Below are 19643 nucleotides of genomic sequence, written 5' to 3'. Positions count from 1 at the left end.
AGTACCCTCTCGTATATCTCGGATTTAATTGGTAGCCGATTTGTGGAGTAAGGATCGACCATCCACTGTGAGATTATTCCAATTGTAGGGGCTACATACCTGGATTTTTAGTTTTTTTTAAGAGTGCAATATATATTCAGACCATCGAATTGCAGGGGCTACATAGCTGGATTTTTAGTTTTTTTAAGAGTGCAATATAATATTGTGCGGGTGGATGGAATCTAATTTCATTTCATGATTCTGAAAAGCAACCGGGTCATTGAAGTATCAAAACAGAATATAACGTAGCTGTCAAGGCAAGGTTTGACATCATTTGTCTCTAATATCTTCTTCTTGAAACCGAATTGGAAACGTCCACGTGTCTTCTCAATCCACTGCGACCACTTGCGTTCGCAGATTGCACCTAAATTGGGAATCCCTTCTCGCCCTCGTCGCCATCCAGCTACGATCGTCCTCGGCGGCTTGCGAGATCCCGTCTTTCTGGATCTCGCAGCTCTCTGTTGGGCCGGAGAGATGGATTTTATCGGAGGTTTCAGATCATTGAGCTGGCAGCAGGAGTCGTACCCCGTGTACGAGGACTTCCTGGCGCTGCCCTTATTTGCGCTATTCTTTTTCACCATCAGATTCTTCCTCGATAGGTTTGTCTTCGAGGTGCGTGATTAGGGCACCTTGTGTTGATGTATTGATCACTGTTCGGATTTTCCTTTGTCGAAGTTTCATGTATTGGTGAAAGTTTGGATTTTTTTTTTGTCAATTTGGATGCAGGGTGTTCGAGAAGATCCGGTCTTGCTTTGACTAGCTTAATTAAGATTTATATGGATAGGGTTGGAAAAATGTGGTCGATAGTGGGTTGAAATGATGGCTTATCACTCGTCTAATGCGTCGTAGTAGGGCTTAATTTACCCTCAATAAATCGTTAGTGTATATTCTGGATTCGGAAATTTCCTCTACAATGTTGATAAGATTGTTCTCTCCTCTACGCTTGCACTCCCCTGCAAGAATCCACCATCCATCCGATTCAGGAACAAGGTTGTCGGAATCTGCCTACTGGAGTGCACAAATTCTGTGGTTTAAAATCCTTACAAAAAGGTGGGAGTTTGTCGATGGCGAATGTCATTGCAAAGAATTTGTCCAAACTCAATTTAATCTCTTTTAGTCATTAGAAAATTCTTTGCAACTCATATAATTGTTTCAGTACACTAGAATTATTGACTTATGGGAAGTTTACTTACAAGAAACTTCTTTTTCCATCACATGATGTTGGTAGGTCTTGAACACATTGTCTGACATTGGTTTAAGGTTGGGGTTTGATGCGGATAGAAGAGCAATTCGAGAAAGCAATTTTAATCTTTTTATTATTTTTATCGAGTTTGGTATTTAGGATATTTTTGATAATTTTCGTCTTTTGTATTTTGAGTCCGTTTAGGATATTTTACATTTTTAGTATGTTTAGAATTTTTCCTTTCTATCATGATTTCTTTTCTTTCATTGTGTCTTAGGGCTTGAAGTCTATTATAAACAACTATTTAGGGTTGATGTAAGGAAGTTTTGATTAATAAGAATTTGTGGCCGCACCGTTTCTTCTCAAATGTCGAGTTTGGTTGTCTATCTCTTGACATTCTGCCAAATCAATAGAGTTTAGAAGATCTTTTTTGGTTTTTGTGCGTGAATCAACCGAATCAATAGTTATTGCTACATCAGTTTGGTATTAGAGCCGAGTTGATCTTGTGGAAACATGTCGCCGAGAAGACAACAACAAGTCAACTACGCTTTTGATCTTGATATGGAGTAGCAATTTTGCGAGATGGACATTTATGAAGAGAATGTTCTTGATGAGGAGGAAAGTTTTTGTTTATTTAAGAAATATGTGGACAAAAAGATCGAAATATTCGGTGAGCCAATTTACGACAAAGATGAGATCGAGTCAACTAGCGAGCTAGTTTCTGACGATGAAGAGATGTATAAAATTGCAGATGAAGCATTGGACTGCACAACGGGACTTCGAATTGATGCTACTGTTGAAGTTGAGGAGATGTCCTTCCATCTTCATAAGTTTCCTCTTATGTCAAAGAGCGGACTTATGGAAAAGCTTATCAAGGAGATCTCTCATAAAGAAGAGATTTGTGTGGTGGGGCTAAGGCATTTGAACTAGTAGCAAAGTTTGTTATGATGTGAAGTTAGAACTCACTGCCTCAAATGCCATTTACCTTCGATGTGCTGCTGAACATCTTCAAATGACTGAGAAAATCGCAGAAAGCAACTTGATTGCTCAGCTAGAGATCTTTTTCAACCAAGTGGTTCTTCATAATTGAAATGATTTGATAAAAGCACTCCAAACATGTGATGATCTTCTTCCTCATGCAGAAAACCTTCAGATCATCGATAGATGCATTGATTCTTTAGCTATCAAAGCTTATGCAGATCCAAAGCATTTTAGCTAGCCTATGATGGAGTATGGCATGATGCAAAGCCCTGGTGGGAGCGTCTTGTGGAAAACATTAGTACAGGAGTTAGGCCTAGAAATTGTAGTGCTGATTGGTGGTATGAAGATTCTTTCTTGTTGATGCTTCCTTTGTTCAAGAGGCTGATCTCATAAGGCGAGTGCTAGACCAAAGACTTGGGAGAGAATTTTACTAAGTTGATTCCAGATTCCTCTAAATTCGAGGGCGAATTTTCTCCACCTTGAAGAGAATGATATGGACAGAAGAGCAATTCGAGAAAGCAATTTTAATCTTTTTATTATTTTTATTGAGTTTCGTATTTAGAATATTTTTGATAATTTTTGTCTTTTGTCTTTTTGGATTTTGAGTATGTTTAGGATATTTTAGATTTTTTGTATGTTTAGAATTTTTCCTTTCTATCAGAGTTTCTTTCCTTTCTTTGTGTCTTAGGGCTTGAAGTCTATATAAACAATTATTTAAGGTTGATGTAAGGAAGTTTTGATTAATAAGAATTTGTAGCTGTGTCGTTTCTTCCCAAACGTCAAGTTTGATTGCCATAGCATTCCGCTGAATCAATAGGGTTTAGAAGATCGTTTCTGGTATTTATGCGCGAATCAACGAAATTGATAGTTATTGCTGCATCAGGGTTGTAGCATATCAAGTTATTATTCTCCCTCTAACTCCATTCTTGAATCGACTCTAAAGTTTTTCCTCATTGTGCTTGGGAGTGTTGAGGACATAGATCATCACCAATGGTGCAAGAAGGAGGTGCATCTTTTTCAATCGCTGTTTGAAATTGGAATTGGTGAACCTCTTCAATTGGATTAGAACTGCTATCTCCTTGATCGTCACTATCTTCAGCTATAATATAAGTCTTATGATTGTAGGAAATACAATGTCACTAATGGGTTGGAATGATAATTTGTCAAGTTGTAGCAAGTGATGATCCTGAAGTTTGTAGTCGCTTTCCTAAGTGTGCAACTGAGGTCTTGCAATTTCATCTAAGATGCGATGAGATCATTTGATCTTGTGCAAGTTGTGATCACCTAACTTTAAAACAAAGTTGTTGGATTTTGTCCAAGTGCACAAATCTGTTAGTCAAAGCTTCGTCTACAAGACTCAATGGTCTAGTCAGTGGTCTGGTCATATACATGTGGTGGCTTATGTGGATGGTGATTTTCTATGTGACAATAAATTAATTACACATGTCATTGCAACTAAGAAAGTGTACAATGCCCCAATAAAGGTCACATTGTACATCATGTACATCCAGTAAGCCTTGTTAGACATACTGACATCATGTGGTATAGGACGGTGCGTTTGTGGGATGCAGCACAGTGCGTCACATACTCATGTTCATTGCACATGATTTAGCAAATGATTCCATCATGTTCAAGCCTCCGTTAATTACACCTTTTTGTAAAACATACTTTATGCATGAACACATTTTAAATGTCTCAGATTCCTTTCAAATTTGAAATGTGAAATTAAAGTCTCCTATGAGGCTCCTTTTTAGTGTTTTGAAAAACACTTTTGGAAAATCTTTTGTGGTAAAAAACTTCCAACAGATAACATAGTTTTCTCCTTCTCCTTCTCTGTGTTTTGAAAGACATTTTTGGAAAATCTTTTATGCTGAAAAAATTCCAACAGATAACTAGTTTTATAATCTTGGAACCCTTCAATATTTTAAAAGAAAGATTATTGTTCAGACCTCTGTGCTTGGAAAAAGATCTTAATTTGCAGTCTTGGATAGAAGGCCTTAATGGGTGATCACTAAACTTATTATTTTGTTGGTAATAACGGCAACACTTTTCAATTTATCATGCCCCAAAAATGGTTTATAAATGAGATCAAATGTTAATCCACTACTCTGATGTCTGTTTGCACAAAATTAAACTTGAAGAGAACCTGTAGGAAAACATCTTTTAAGGAGTTCTGTATATTTGTCCAGGTAATTGTGTGGGTAAGGCAATCATATATATGGTAGTTTAATCTGTCTTCTATGTATGTGACATGGGACATGGAATGAAGTTTGATGTTTGATTAGTAGGCTCTCCATGCTTCCCTTTTCAGTTTAGTTCACAATTAAGGATTGAGAAATTTATTGATTTTTCTTGTTATATAGACATTAGCTGTGCGGCTTATACCTAAAACAATGAATGATGAAAAAGAAAGAAGAAGAAAAGTCAAGAAGTGTAAGGAGTCAGCATGGAAGTTTCTTTACTTCTGTTCAGGAGAGCTTTTGTCCGTCTATGTCACATACAATGAACCATGGTTCACAAATACCAAATATTTTTGGGTAGGACCAGGAGATCAGGTCTGGCCCGATCAAAAACTAAAGTAAGACATGCTATTTTCCAGCCAATGATCTTTTGCTACTTGTTAGTGTGCTAATTGGATTAAGCCTAAGTCTTGTTTGTTTTTCATCCAGGTTAAAACTTAAGGTCGTGTACATGTATGCTGCTGGTTTCTACACATATTCTATTTTTGCTCTCATATTTTGGGAAACAAGGAGATCTGACTTTGGTGTTTCAATGTCTCATCATGTAGCAAGTGTAGTTCTGATTGTGCTCTCTTATATATTCAGGTTGGTTGTCACCCCCAATTTTCTATTGTTTTTCCCCCATCATTCTGCCATAACGGATGCATGCAGATAGTTTGTTATTTAGCTGAAAAAAACTTTTTTTTTTAAATTTATCAAGAATGGTTCGGATATAGGAGAAAAAATGTGTTCAGAATTATTGTCTATATTCTTCATATAAACTATTTGAAATATGAAGAAAATCCTTATTCACAATATTAACTGTTTTATTGATTGGTTACTCTGATAGCAATTTCTATCTAAACTGCCTTTATTTGAACATCACATCTTCTAGATACTCAAGTAAAATCTTTTAAGCGAAAGCTGAATTCCTTTTTCAAAAAGATATGTACCAATTTAAATTGAGTAAATTATGGTGACAAATTTCTTTTCGTCCCTAATACAGTACTGACATCACAGTTAAAAACTTTTAAGTCCAACTTCACTTAACAATTTAATGTTGGAATTTTTTTTGTATCATATAACACAATTGTGGAAACACTTTCAGTTGAACTTTTTTTCATTTATCTGATAGTAATTTGATTCGTGCTTAAGATGTTTAAGGTGCACAACTGATTTATCCTGACTCATTCAGCTAACTAGGCTGGTAGCAGCTGGAGCCTTTTTGAAATCTTTGTTTCTTGTGGGATGGGACTGTCATAAGTCTACAATAAGCACTTATATAGTTCCAAAAGTTGTCTCACAAGACAAAAACATCTTCCACATACAAATAGCTTGATTTCCAAATGATAAAGATATCATTGGCGTTGCATCTCTTGTACTCTCAAGACTCCTATTATACTTGAAGAAAGTTGCATCAAGGATTTCTATAGGACTTAAAATCGTTAAATACTTGCTGTTATTAAATTCATGAATTGTATTTTAAGTTCTACATGATATTGGAGCTGCCCTTTTAGAATTGGGTCTTTCCAAAGTAGTATTCTCCTTAGGTGGATGTTGCTGACCACCTCTCCTCATCCAACTTCCCCCCACATGCCTTTGCTCTCGACTTTCTCTTCCCAGATATTGTTGGAATTCTTAGGCTCTCTCTATTCCATTGCCAATCTCTTCTCCGCCTCGTTGTCCTTGATCTCAATCTAGATATAGTGATCCTAGTCTCTTTGTCTCCATCCAACGACCCCTAAGGACATAGTGGGTGCCTCAAAGCTTATCACAGTTGACCAAATGCACCGATGAGGTGCAAGTCCATGACTGTCAACCGACCATGTGCATCATGGTGCCAACATCTGTTGCCACCTATCATGCCTAATTATGTTGGGTAAATCCCTGCTTCAGTTATGAGGTCGTTGTCCTCTAAGATGTGTCTATATCTACTTGTCTCCCAGTGAACTTCCTCTAGCAACTACTAGAACTATGCTTCTAGGAGCACAACTATAGCACCGTGAACATCCATGTGACACTCCTTTACATGCAAGCCACAACTTCACATGGATTCCAATGTCCTCTTTTGCTATCTTGTTCACAAAGCTCACGTTATCTCTTGCTCTCAGAGCCAACATAACCCCCCTTCTCCTTCTAACATTAGAGCTTGTAAACCACTACCAAACTTATCGATAGAGGTTCCTCCTCTCCTTTCAAGAGGATCAGGTATTCATGTTCATTAAGCAAGTCCAAGCAACCCTATAGATTAGAGAACATTTTAAGATGTGAAAGCAATGTTGGAACTAGCTGGGAGGCGGGAGCACCAAACTACTAGCCTTTTGCTCATAGCTTGATCACCTACCTCTATGCACTACAAGGTCTTTCTAGGAACAACAATACTACCACACAACCTCTGCATATAAAGCAACAACCTATTGACAACTGTATCTCACATGGGCACTACTGCCATCACTACTAGCCTTAACTCACAATTTGAAATTCCACGCAAACATGAGCATTGCCGCTATCAACGTTTGGTCTTGACCTTATAACCTATCGATGAATGCGCTTCATGTGGACACAAACACCATCACTATCAGCCTTTGCTTGTGTTATGGACCACCCTCACGCTTTTTCAACTATTTTCAAAATTGGTTGATCATAGGTCAGTTGGATCTTGGTTGCAAGCTTTGTTAATTTTTAAGTTTGGTTTCACATTGCGAGCATTATATTTTATTTCATCATTTTTATGTCTAGTATATGGTTATGTTTATAAGAGTTTTTCTAATGTATGTAACAAGTTGGTATAGATAGTGCCATTGCTCCATGTTTATGAGGACTGTTTGAAGTATTTATTAGTAGGGTTTCTTATCTACTAAGACTTAGTCTCACACGGAATTCTAGATTTGTGATTTATCATGATTATTTTTCTCATGAAGGATAATGAACACAATACAATCTTTTCCTATTCCCTAAATTCTACAATAAGCATATAATTTAATTGTTTTTAAGAGCCTAATCAAAATAAAAATCCTTCAAGCTAGTTTGAAATTACCATACATAGTTATTAGGGGTGGGCACAGCTCGATTTACTGATTTCATAGGTAAAATCAAATTCAAACTTTGAGTTTGAAAAATTCAGACCAAAATGAAAATGGTTTGGGTTGGAATTGAACCGAGATTTTTGGTTTGGTTTTGGTTTGTTTCGGTTTAAATCAAAATTTTAATTAAAAAAAAATCATAAACCAAGTACATACTAACTACTAAGCTACTAAACAATATATTATTTAATTTATAGCTAATAATTATTATAATGTTTACAATAAAAAGAATTCAGACAATAAACAAATACATAGTAAATTATAGGTTAATGTGGTTTAAAATATGTATTTGTATTTATATAAGTATTAGTCGATTTGATTTGTTTTATTGTTGTTGGTGCAACCTTAGGTCAAGGTTGACCTGGTTGACCTGACTCGAGTTGACCTGACTCGAGTTGTGTTTTGATGTTTGACGAGAAGAGAGTTGTATTCTTGATGGTTGACAAGAATAGGTGTTTGGGAGATTGTAGGTGCAACCTTAGGTCAAGGTTGACCTGGTTGACCTGATTCAGGAAAAGTCCAAGCAGGGAGCTTGACACGCGAAAAGTCCAAGTATGGAGACTTGGCACGGGGAAAAGTCCAAGCAGGTAGCTTGGCACGCGGAAAGTCCAAGTATGGAGACTTGGCACGGGGAAAGTCCAAATAGGTTGCACGGGAAAGTCACAGTGAGTGAAGCCGGCGGCAATGGAGATGGTGAGTGAAGCCAGGCGGATCGGAAATCTGGTGAGTGAAGCCGGTGAAAATCCTAGTGAGTGAAGCTAGGTGAAAGTGGAAGTCCCAGTGAGTGAAGCCAGGCGGTTGGAAATCTGGTGAGTGAAGCCGGTGAAAACCCTAGTAAGTGAAGTTAGGTGAAAGTCACGGTGAGTGAAGGCAAGGAAAATCCAGATGGATCGAGGGTGATCGGACATCCGGTGTTAAGAAGGTCAAGTCGAGGGAGTGACCGGATACTTGACACGAAGAGAAAAGTCCAAGTGGGTCGAAGGTTGACCGGACGTCTAGCAGGTAAGTGGAGGGGAGTGACCGGATGCTAAGCGTGATGTACCAACATGTCAAGGTTGACCGGATGATGGTTTGGGAGACTTGGGATTTGGTTTGGGCAAAACCAAGCTCGGATCGGTCTGCGAGACCGATCGGTGATCGTTGTGTATCGATCGACGGCCGGTGACCGATCGATAACAAAAAGGCAAAGCGCATCGGTTCGAAGCTTCTGATCGGTCGCGGACCGATCAGCATAGCCCGATCGGTCTCCGGCCGATCGAGACGCACCACCTCTCTCGAGAGGTGGGATCGGCCTGTGGACCGATCCGGTCTTTGATCGGTCCGCGACCGATCAAGAAACGCAAAAGTTGGGCAACTTTAAAGCGTTCGATCGGTCTAGGGACCGATCAGCCAGGCTCGATCGGTCCCGACCGATCGGAAGATCTGGACCGATCGAGTGGAGCTCGATCGGTCCGTTCGACCGCTGAGTCATGACGGGTCGCTCCGCCTTCTCCGGCCGCTTGTGCGGTTCGCGAGTTATAAAAGGAGATCGAGGCTTTTCTTCTGTTTCTTCTTCCTCCTCCTCCACTAAGTGCTGCTGTGCTTGAGCTTTGATTGAGCTCCTCCAAAGCTTCGCGTGAGCTTCCGACTGGACCATCTGCTGTTGTAGGCGCTGAGCCGTTGCTTCTTCCAGTCGACGAGAAGGCAATTGTTTATTTTGTACTTGCTCGTCTTTGTACTTCTTATTCTGTTACAAGTATTGTGACGAGGTTTCTCCACCCATAAGGAGTTATTTTTAGCCGGTTTTCCGGGGACTCATCCACCGACGGATTGACTGGACTCGTCCACCTTACGGACACGCCGAGGAGTAGGAGCCCTAATCTCCGAACCTCGTTACATCGGTTTGTTTGAGGTTTGTCTTCTTTTCCTTCGTTTCTACGTGTTATTTTCCGCTCCGCTAACCTAGTGTGTAGAAACGCGACGATTTGGGGTCGGCTATTCACACCCCCCTCTAGCCTCCGTACGAAGGATCCTAACAATTGTCTCACCAGGAAGTATCTTGAAAGCAAACCGAACCCAACAGGATTGACTACTTTCCAACTGAAACCAAATTGATAAACTAAAAAATTGAGGGGGGCGTTTGGTTCTTTCCTAGGAATAGGAATCGGAATGGGAATCATTGTATTGTGGAATGAGAATGGGTATGAGCATGAATATCACTCTTAAAAGCAATGTTTGGTTAGTTGCATATTTTCTATCGGAATAAATCAATATTTTCCTTTTTACCCTTAAAGGAAAATAAGAGAAAAAATTAGATGTGAGAGAAAGATGAATGTGAGAGACAAATATGATGAAAGAGAATGATGAGGGAGGAAGTGTGATGAGAGAGAAAGTGTGATGAGAAAGAATGAAGAGAGAGAAAGTGCGATGAGAGAAAATGAGAAAAGAGAGTGTGATAGGAGAGATCATGATGAGAGAAGATGAGAGAGAAAATATGATGTGAGAGAAAGTATGATGGGAGAGGATGAAGAGAGAGAAAATGTAATGAGAAAAATGAGGGGAGAGAGTGTGATGAGAGAGATTGAGGAGAGATAAAGTATGATGAGAGAGAAAGTGTGATGAGGAAAAAAGAGAGCAGTGAGTGTGATGGGAGAGATTGAGGAGAGAGAAAGTATGATGAAAGAGAAAGTGTGTTGAGGAAAAAAAAGAGGGAGTGTGACAAGAGAGATTGAGGAGAGAGAAAGTGTGATGAGAGCGAAAGTGTGATAAGAAAAAAAGAGAAAAGATAGTGTGATGGGAGAGATTGAGGAGAGAGAAAGTATGATGAGAGAGAAAGTATGATGAGAGAAAAAGAAGGAAGAGAGTGCGATGGAAGAGATTGAGGAGAGAGAAAGTATGATGAGAGAGAAAGTGTAATGAGAAAAAAAGAGGAAAGAGAGTGTGATATGAGAGATTAAAGAGAGAGAAAGTGTGTGATAAAATGATGAGAGAGAAAATATGATGAGAGAGAACAAGGAGAGAGAGAAGTGATATGAAAGAAAAAATAAATAAATATATTTTGATATTTGGTATTAAGGGAGAAAATTTTAGTTTTAGGTCAAGGGTATTTTTGGAATAAGTAAATATTTTGATTGATGAAAATAGGGTAATGGCTCATTGAAGGGGAGGTACATGGGAATGAGTTATTACCCAATTTCAAGGATTCATTCCCTTATTTGCATTCCTATTCCTATAATCCAAACATTAACAATGTCAATCAATGATTCCCATTCCTATTCCCATTCCCATTCCCCACTCCTATTCCCCTAAACCAAACGCCCCCTGAATTTTTCAATTTGGTGTACCAGTTTCAGACTATATATGCCCACTCCTAGTGATTGACAAAAAGCAAAGGGTGTCCCAGTCTAACATTACAAAAACATGTAGTCCTTATTCTAAAAGTTATCTTTTATTCTAAATAGTCCAATCAACATTCTCGTTCCTATTACATTCTCTTTTCAAGGCATTTCTTCCTTTCTCATCTTTTGATTCTTTACATTCAAAATTAAATTAAATACAAACTGAATTAGGTACCTCCTTATCTATATTTTTCTAAAAATTAAATTAACTAAACTTGCTTGTGTGGGTAAATTAACTGAAAATTAGTAACAACATGCAACTATATATGCAGACGTGAGGTGTGGGATGCACTGGATATGCATATTTAAGCATGTATGTGGTGACATGAAATACTTTTCTATTGGAAAAAGGTGATATCGCTCACCTCAAGCGGCCCAGTATCGCCAGCCCGATGGCAAGATAGAAAATGCCCTACAACACGAGTGGGATAACAAAGATTCAATTTATCGGAGGAAAGCAAAGCAAAACCAGAAGCAAAGAAACCAGAACAAAAGCAGGGAGTAAGAAAGTGAAAAGTGCCTTTTCTTAAAAAAAGCCTAATTTATATTATATGTTTATGTTACACTGATAGTATATACTTTTTGGTCTCCTTCGATGGTAGTTTGCACCCCAAACTTTTCCCCTTGGAAGAGTTTTTTTATATTGTCCCACCCGTTTCGATTCGAAGAGATAAAACTAGTGACTAAAGCTCGCACTGGTCTCGTGCACAATACAAGAAGGCAACGATTGAACCCACTTCCCAATTATTGTTGCGCCCAAAACTAAACATGCATTCTGGGGACAGAACTATATCAGAAAAAAATAGTAAATCATGGGGGACATGAAATACTTTTCTAGAACAAACAAAGTGACTTTAGCTGGTATGGGTCACCAACTCTAGAGGTTTGATCAGTCTTTGTTCTACTAATAAAGGATTTCCTTGTAAAAATCAAATGGATAGTACAAGAATGTCTGGGAGCATAGCATGAGCAGAAGTTCGTACATAGCCAGATTATACAGCCTAATGCCTCGCAAAGTCAAAGATTTGGAAGAAACATTGTAGTTTTATTTATGTTTTGTAACCAAACTCTGTTAAATATTTGGCATAAAATGATAATGTTTCTAGAAGTAATAATAAGCTGGTCTTTTAGCTTCTTTAAGATTACGATTCTTTAGTAATTTATCTCTTTGTATTTGGGCAGATTTGCTCGGGTTGGTTCAATTGTTTTGGCCATACATGATGCAAGTGATGTGTTTTTGGAGGTGGGGAAGATGTCCAAGTATAGTGGAACAGAATGGCTTGCTACCATTTCATTTCTTATGTTTGTTGCATCATGGGTCATACTTCGTCTTACGTACTTTCCATTCTGGATCCTCCGAAGCACAAGGTAAAATATTCGATTTCTCTTACAAGTTGCTATTGAAGTAGCTTTTGTAACTCGGAACTGTTTTCAGTGCTAAGATGCATAATTAGTTATGGATAGTGTTTTGCAATGGCATTGTATTTACTAATCTCTTGCCTGTTTTGAGCATCTGAACATTTATAATATGGGAATCATATTCCTGCGACAATGTACTTATCGACACTTGGTTTACTTGGGAGGTAATAAGGGGGAAGATTAGGGAATAGAAAGCAACATAAAATTTAAATATGAGAGTGATCCATGATCTGTGTCTCCGAATTCCCCTCCTTCCTCTCTCCTGCTATCTTCCCATCCCACTCAACCTAGCCTAAAGTCATTTGCACTTAATATTCAAAGCTTTAGTTTAAAACCACATTAGTGGTCAATTCTCATGCATCTCTTTATTTTAAGATGTAGCCGAGTGAACTACTGACTTCATGTCTCAACAGTTACGAAGTCCTCCTGACCTTGGACAAGGCGAAGCACAAATTTGAAGGACCCATATATTATTATGTATTCAACACTCTTCTCTTCTCGCTGCTTGTTCTTAACATATACTGGTGGGTTTTGATGTATCGAATGCTTGTGAAACAAATCCAGGCCAGAGGCCGAGTTGGTGACGATGTCCGATCAGGCAAGTCCTCTTCTGCAGTAACTGCTCTTCAAACTTCATGGTTTTGATAGTGTCTTTCTAATAGCATCTATCATAATGTATGATTTTTGTTGGCCCTTTTTGGCTTTTAGATTCAGAAAGTGAAGAGGAACATGAAGATTGATTGGGAATATCTTCGGGTTAGTGTTGATGTGATTCGGCAGCATTCTTTTTGCGCATCGATGACTACTTTGTGCTATTGTGCTAGTGATTATTCATAAAGGCGGCTTGCGATTCGCAAATTCTCAAGAAAGATCAGCCATTTTTATTTTTAGGTTGACCTGGCATTAAGCTTCTCTAGACGGAAAAGAACATCTTCATCTCATGGTGAGTGGTTGCCGTTGGAGATTCAATTATCTCCATTAGAAGGAATTCGATGTTGATTGTATGCAAAATCGAATTAAAATTGCTTCAGGTTAATTCAAATTACCTAAGTAGTATTGTAGCGGTTTGTAATCATAATTAAATACAACTCATAATTGTCACAATATTATTTAAATGATTTTGATTAAGTCGGAGTAATTTTAATTTAGTTTGCGCAAGTTTAGCAAATTTGTAAAGAGAATTTTGATATAAAAGTTCTTTGAGTAGTAATTTTGATCTAAGTTGAAGCAATTTGATCAAAATTGACTACTATATCATAAATTTGTATTTTAAAATAGAAGCACTTTAAATTTTAAACCTTAGTGAATTTTTAACGCTTTGGCTAACTTATAGAAGAGAAAAACTCAAAGGGATGCTTATGAATTTTTTAAGTGAATTGAAGAGTTGAAAGGAAATCTTTTTATTATAGAGATGGAGGAGTCCAATAATGTGTATCTAAAAAGGTGCAAGATGTCTTTTCACGAGTTGATGCAGGTGACAAAATATTTAGAAGAGCAATAAACAAATCAAAATTCGAATTCTAAATGAGAAATATTTTAGAGATCGATTTTTTTATGCATAAGTTGTGCTTCCGAATTTATCTAATAGGTGAAGTACGAGGAAGATAGTCTATCTCTAACATTAATGGGATGAAATTCGAATACTTAAATTATAAAATAAAAATTTATAAGATGTCCAATTTTAACTTGGTGCATATTTCTCTTAAAAAAAATAGACTCGTTCTTAAAAAAAAAATTATAAATTCGCTATATTAACGATATCGAAAATAGGCGAATATTAATAAGGAAATTTTATGAAATTTTTGGAAATTTTTCGGTTTCGTATGAACGAGTTAACGGGGAGGAAAACGGGGCTCGAAAAAGCCTCTTTAGGCTACCCGTTTTGACGAGGAAATATTTATTTTCTAAACACTTTTTCTTCTTCTTTCTCTTTTTCCTCGCCGTTGCTTCCTCCTCCGCGTGCCCAACTTCACCCGACGGCGTCTTCTCTTTGTCCTAACCGCCCTAACCGGCTTCCCCCTCATTCCACTTCATCTCCTTCTCCTTCCCTTCCTGCGACGCCGACGCCACATCTCTTCCTTCTTCCTCCCCGAGCCCTAAATTCCCCTTTTTCTCAACCACTTCGCCGAGCGACAGTGTTGATCGCGGCTATTGCCGAGCCCCCATCGCCGCTGTGCCCTCTTGCGCCGCCGCCCCTCTCGGCCGGAGGCCACCTTCAAGCCGCGGCCTGGGTCATCAATCAGCCCCTCTTACTGCGCTGTGCCCTAGATCTTTGCCGTCGGCCACCGCGAGCCCTAGCTGGCCATCGGCGCCCGTCGTCCCTTTGCCGTGGAGATCCTCACAGCCACCACCCCTCTCCGATCTCCTCTGTGCCAGCCACCAGGTTCGACCCAGCGCTGGCTGCCGGCTGATTTTCTGTGCCCTAGGCGCTGCTGTGAGGTTTGAGCCGACCAACAGATTCACTGCCGCCACCGTCGGCCAAATTCCCTCTCCTGTGCAGCTGATCTAGAGCAACTACTGCCGTGCTTCTACTTTGTGTGTCGCCGGGAGTCGAGAGCTCGAGAAGGCGACAGAGGGCAGCAGTGATTCGGCAGTGGGATTTAAGGTAAATGTTTAAGGTTTGATTTTCGATTTTGTACTCTGATTCTTGTTGTGTTGTGAGCAGCACTTGTTTTGGGTGGAAGACTAATTAAGTATAGTGGTCTTTAATTGTAGATTCATTTCGCTGGTAGTGTATCGGGGTTCCACAGCAGCTGTGATTTTTCCGGCCATAATTTTCAGCAACATCCTTGCTGTGAGAAGTGAGGTAAGGAATAGGGTTTTGATCATGTTGTTGACGATTGATAGATAGGTTAATAACTAACGTTAACCTAGGTACATGTGTTAATTAGGGTTTGGTCCTAATTTAGTGTCAGGGACTTTTATTTAGCTATTTATAGGAATTACCTAAATAAAATCTATATATATTGCTGACACAGGACTTGACGAGACGAGTATCTCAGAGTCAGATTTGGATCATTTTATCGGAGGTGGGTACTTTTGACTTTATGTCTTTGATATACATAGTAGTGAATTTAACAAATTTCATTAATTATGTTCCTCATTCTGTTTCGGTTAATCACTACCCAAAACTTGTTACAGACCTCGAGGATGTTATTGGTCTTTTGGTTTTTCTTACATAGACTATGCTAAATTTGTTTTATTTGATGGTATGGATATGGTATGGATTTTGTGATGTCGATAGATTTGGTTTGGTTTTGCTTTTGCTACATGCCTGCCTAGACGGTAGAAGAGGTAAATTGATCTTATCATCGGATTTGTGCTTTATGGGTGTAGTGGAGTAGGGTTGATTTCGATTCAGAGTATTATTCTTCCGTTTACTTGTTATATAAACTGCGTGGAATGTCTGTGTGTTATATTTTATTTCTGTTATTATTCCAGCCGCATGTGGCTGAGGTATATGGAGATGTAGAAAGTTTCAGATTGTCCGCCGTACAGGGGAGATGTTGCCGAAATTTCTTCGGACAGGGACTCCTCTGGGGTGTGACAATTTAGTGGTATCAGAGCTTAAGTTTTACGATCTTTGTTTTCATATTTTGGATATTTAGGATAACCTGATACCAATTTATATGGTATCAGAGCGCCAAGTTTGGCGATACTGGTTTGATTTTCGTGTTGCGGATATTGAGATTTATCTGATACCAATTTATTAGAATTGATATCAGAGCAGGGTTATGATACCTGCTTTAGGTATTCTGGATATCTACTTCGGTTTGTACGGATTTCCATTATGTTATGTTTCAGACTTCCGTTTCGGATTTATATGGATTTCCGACGATTTTCATGTTCGGAACTTTGAGGTCAGAAGTTGGGGGCTGGACAGCGATGGAACATCTCCAGACGGCATATAGGTATGATGTTTATTTTATAGTTTATGACATGTATTAACATTCTTTATTTAATACCTGTTTAGTTGTTGTAACACATATTACATGTGATGGGTTAACCATTGAGCATGGTTGACCTTAATAGAGATCAAGGATTATAGTCTCTGGTGATTTTTCATATCATACCATCAGTAGTTTTAGCTTCTGTTACTACTAGTAGGAGATGGAGGCATATACCAGCCTCTGTTATTGTTAGTTGGCTAATGGATGATACCTACATATTCCTGTTGACTTAGCCAGTAGAGTTTTTATACTCATATCTTTTGGATATTAGGGTATCCGATACGATGAAAATTGGTCATTCGGGGAGTTATCATGTTTGATTATTGTTGAGAATGATTTGAGGTTGAGGAATATTGTGAGATCAGATATTGTGATGTGTTGATTTCTAATGATTTATGAGAGTAAATGTTATGTGGTTATCTGATGATCTATTACTAGATATTTGTGTTGATGATCTATTAGTGGATAATTATTTTGATGATCTATTATTTGGGTTGTCGTTGATGGTGACATAGTGAGTGTTATGTATGATATTCACAGGTTTGATGATTATAGTTGGTGATCAGATATAGATCGAGTGCTAGAGAGTTTACGATTGAGTGTGCCTATGAATTTTAATAAATCTGGTTAGTTGTGGTTAGTTAACAGGATGATAAAATTGATATTTGCTTCCTCTGATATTGAACTATGTGGATAAATAATGATTTGATGTTTTGAATGTTAACTTGCTCTCATGGGGAGTAGAGACTTATTCATCTGATATTATGTGGGCTGATATTTTTGAGGATAAAAATGAGAGTGTCTTGATGTTCTTGAATTCTGACTTTATCTTTTGGGTCGTACACATTTATACATGTGATTATTATGGATTTCTAGTAGATTATACCCGAGTGGTTAGACATACATGTCTGATTATTTATTGGAGGTATTTGTCAATTAAAAATTATGTTGTGGAATGTGCACATATGTTTGAGTGTTTTATTGGATGTATCTTATCGATTTAATCTGAGTTGTGATATGTGCAGATGTGTTCGGTGTAATATTTGAGGTATCTTGTTTATTATATGATTGTTCTGAGAGTATACTCGTGTCGATTATGATTTGTTGGAAGTATTACGTTGATTATACTCTTGGCATAGGTGTATATATGTCATGTGAGTGTTGTTGAGGTGTATTGTTGATTATACCTATGTTGATATATGCACACGGGTTCGGTAGGTATTGTTGGAGGTATCACACTGATTTATACCTGTGCTATGAGTGTGTTTGGTATGTACAAAACGGAGGATTATGTCGATCATACATATGTTGTGTGAGCAAGTGTCCCAGGTGTATTGTTGGTAGTAGCATGATGATTCTACTTATGTTGAATGCAGGATGTGGAGTGTCTGTATTATGTCATTTGTTGGATTACCCTGTCAACCCATATTCTTATTAGTGGGTGACTCACTACGATGTTGATAGATTTGACGATGAGTTTGATTTGATTGCTGGATTGTTATACCTTTGGCTGCCCATAGTGATATGTGATTGAGTGATCTCGTGCAGCCTCTAGTTGGATAGTTAGGTGCTTTGGACACTTAAGGATCGTTTGTGGTGGAGCGGAGCTCCCACATATTATTGTTGGTTTGTGATAGAGCGTTGCTCTTACATATTTTGGATTGTTGTGGTGGAGCGTTACTCCCACCTATTACGGATTGTTTGTGGTAGAGCGTTGCTCCCACATATGTGGTATTTCTTGTGATGGAGCGTTGCTCTCACACTGGTGGATCTATTCTTTGGTGATTTGTATTGTTGGTGATTATATTTCAGACTTATTGTCAGGGATCTTATGGTTAGAAATGTCTGTGATACGGACATTATGGGTCATGATTTTACCATTAGGGTTTGGGAAGCCTTAGATGTTTTCAGAGACTTGATGTTTTGGTATTCCCAGGATGTTTGGATCGGTTTCCATTGTCTTTGTTGACGATGTTGTGATCTATTTCGGATCCACGGTGAGTCACGCACATCATCTTTGCATAGTTCTAGAGATGTTTCGATGGAAACGTCTAGATGTGAGGATCAGTAGTACGTATTTTGGTTGTCTTCTGTGAGATGTTTGAGACACACGGTCACCAGTAGGAGTATACCGTGGTTCCACAGGAGATCGATGTTGTTACCGTTGGGAGTAGACAGAGTCTATAGAAGAGGCTCGCAACTTCCTTTGTTTGGCTCGATATTTCCGGAGATACGTTGAGGGTTTCTCACGGATTGCTATGCTACTTACACGCCTGACCAGGAAAGGCGTGAAGTTCACTTGGGCTGATGATGGCAAGACCAGCTTCTAGGAGCTGAAGCAGAGACTAGTGTCGACTCCGATTTTGGTTTTACCTTCTGGAGAGGACGGATATGTCCTCTACACCGACACATCTATTCAAGGTTTGAGCGCTGTTCTGATGCAGCACGATATGGTAGTCTCCTATGCTTCTCGTCGGTTGAAGGATCATGAGAAGAACTACCCTGTACATGATCTGGAGCAAGTCGCCATTATTTTTGCCATGAAGATTTGGCGACATTATTTATATGACGTTACATTTGAGATTCTCACTGACTATAAGAGTCTCGAATATCTGTTTACTTAGAAGGAACTTAATCTCCGACAAAGCAGATGGATGGAGTTCCTGAAGGATTATGATTGTACCATTAGCTATCACCCGGGGAGAGCTAATGTGGTTGCCGATGCGCTTAGCAGGAAGTCCGGAGGGATTTTTAGCTTGCCACCGAGTTGTGGTCACAGGCTTGATTTAAGGTTCCTCCGATTTGGGCCTTGAGGGGTAAGGACAGAAAGAGCAGGGTACTCTGGTTACCATGGTTGCTCAGTCGTTGATCAGGACGAAGATACGAGAGCCTAGGCTGCTGATTAGTATTTGCAGTTTATTTGCAGCCAGATAGCTTCCGGGCAGCAGACCGAGTTTACACGAGACGAGGAGGGTGTTATACACTTCCGAGGCAGATTTTGCGTACTTCAGTCTCATCCGGTCTTATAGGAGTTACTTCCAGAGGCTCATCGCTCATGATTTGCTGTCCACCCAGGCGGTACCCGTATGTACCAAGATTTGAGATGTTTCTATTGGTGGAACGACATGAAGGACGACATGAAGGAAGACATAGCGGATTTTGTAGCTAGATGTCTTGTCTATTAGCAAGTGAAGGTCGAGCACCATTGATCTGCTGGCTTACTTCAGCAGATTCTTAATCCTGAGTGGAAATGAGAACACATTACTATGGACTTTGTGGTGGGTTTGCTGAGGACACGACGAGGCCGTGACGCGATTTGGGTAATCGTTGATCGATTAACCAAATTCGCGCACTCGTTGGCGATCCGGAAGACTGATTTCCTGGATCGATTG

General features: G+C 39.0%; 1 protein-coding gene and 1 long non-coding RNA gene across 3 annotated transcripts; both read left to right on the top strand.

Moving 5' to 3' along the window:
* Positions 1 to 290: 290 nt before the first annotated feature.
* LOC122031885 (ASC1-like protein 1) lies at positions 291 to 13453 on the top strand. 2 transcript variants are annotated; one of them, XM_042591090.1, is made up of 6 exons: positions 291 to 651; positions 4567 to 4781; positions 4873 to 5028; positions 12065 to 12250; positions 12715 to 12899; positions 13010 to 13453. In XM_042591090.1, the coding sequence occupies exons 1-6, from the start codon at positions 514 to 516 to the stop codon at positions 13039 to 13041; spliced, it is 912 nt and encodes a 303-aa protein (XP_042447024.1). In that variant the 5' UTR covers positions 291 to 513; the 3' UTR covers positions 13042 to 13453. The 2 variants fall into 2 exon arrangements, with proteins under 2 accessions (XP_042447024.1, XP_042447025.1); XM_042591091.1 differs by having other exon boundaries at positions 502 to 638; positions 13010 to 13452.
* Positions 13454 to 14218: 765 nt separating this feature from the next.
* Positions 14219 to 15330, top strand: LOC122032072. The gene is made up of 3 exons (XR_006125949.1): positions 14219 to 14906; positions 15017 to 15107; positions 15280 to 15330. It is a non-coding gene; the product is annotated as an uncharacterized LOC122032072 (long non-coding RNA).
* The last annotated feature ends 4313 nt before the right edge of the window (positions 15331 to 19643 follow it).

The sequence above is a fragment of the Zingiber officinale genome, chromosome 11A (assembly GCF_018446385.1).
Source record: "Zingiber officinale cultivar Zhangliang chromosome 11A, Zo_v1.1, whole genome shotgun sequence".
Lineage (NCBI taxonomy): Eukaryota > Viridiplantae > Streptophyta > Magnoliopsida > Zingiberales > Zingiberaceae > Zingiber > Zingiber officinale.
Note: the sequence above shows the minus strand (reverse complement) of the source record. Positions and strands in the feature narration are given on the sequence as shown.